This window comes from Opisthorchis viverrini, assembly GCF_000715545.1.
Source record: "Opisthorchis viverrini unplaced genomic scaffold opera_v5_6502, whole genome shotgun sequence".
Classification (NCBI taxonomy): Eukaryota; Metazoa; Platyhelminthes; class Trematoda; order Opisthorchiida; family Opisthorchiidae; genus Opisthorchis; species Opisthorchis viverrini.
In genome coordinates, this window is record NW_008759671.1 from 1 (window position 1) to 730 (window position 730).

At 44.0% G+C, this 730-nt stretch overlaps 1 protein-coding gene across 1 annotated transcript; it reads left to right on the plus strand.

Annotated features, from left to right (window-relative positions):
• Positions 1–163: 163 nt before the first annotated feature.
• Positions 164–469, plus strand: T265_16171 (hypothetical protein; the record flags this gene model as incomplete). The annotated part of the gene is made up of 1 exon (XM_009179714.1): positions 164–469. The coding sequence occupies one exon, from the start codon at positions 167–169 to the stop codon at positions 467–469; it is 303 nt and encodes a 100-aa protein (XP_009177978.1).
• Between the last annotated feature and the right edge of the window lie 261 nt (positions 470–730).

Here is a 730-nt window from a genome sequence, read left to right on the forward strand (position 1 = left end):
TAACAGGACAATCAAATATTTCTAAGGTTTCTTTTTTGGTTCTCAATTCACGTGGAATATTTCTCACCGACTTGTTTTGTCGTATGCTTCTAAACCCTTTTTGTCACCTCTCACCACCTTTGTCACATACAGTTTCCTCCTTGTTCTCTGTGTTCTTTCACAGGATATGTATCACGAAGTACCCACTTGTCATATAACTACTGGGTACTACGTCGGTTTTTCGTACATGATGATGCGCCGCTATTTGGATGCCATTCGTACGCTGTCCGCCACGTTGGCCTACAAATCCCGAGCCATAGGAATCGTCCAGCGTGCCGAGTTGCGTGAGTACATCCAGAAACAGTCAGATCAAATGTCCAGCCTGTACGGATTATGTCTCACTCTGTGCCCTTTGTCCACGGATAATACGCCGGATTCGGATAGGCGGGACAAATTCGCAGAGACGCTGATTCGTCTTCAACAACTGTGAGTTGTTTTCGTGTTATTTTTATGCAACGAATTTCACTGCGTTGTACATATAGCCTGTTTCAGATGGTCTCAATCGGCGGACGATAGATGTACGGATTTTGATAGAGCAGGTGCATCTTTCTCCTTTGGAGAAAAATTGGTTTCATAGGACACTGTGTGTATAGGTGCACTCAACCTCTCAGATGTCATCCCTCTAGGTTTCTAGATTAACGACGGATCATATTCGTAAGAACCAAGCCGGAAAAAAATCGTTCAGCTGTAA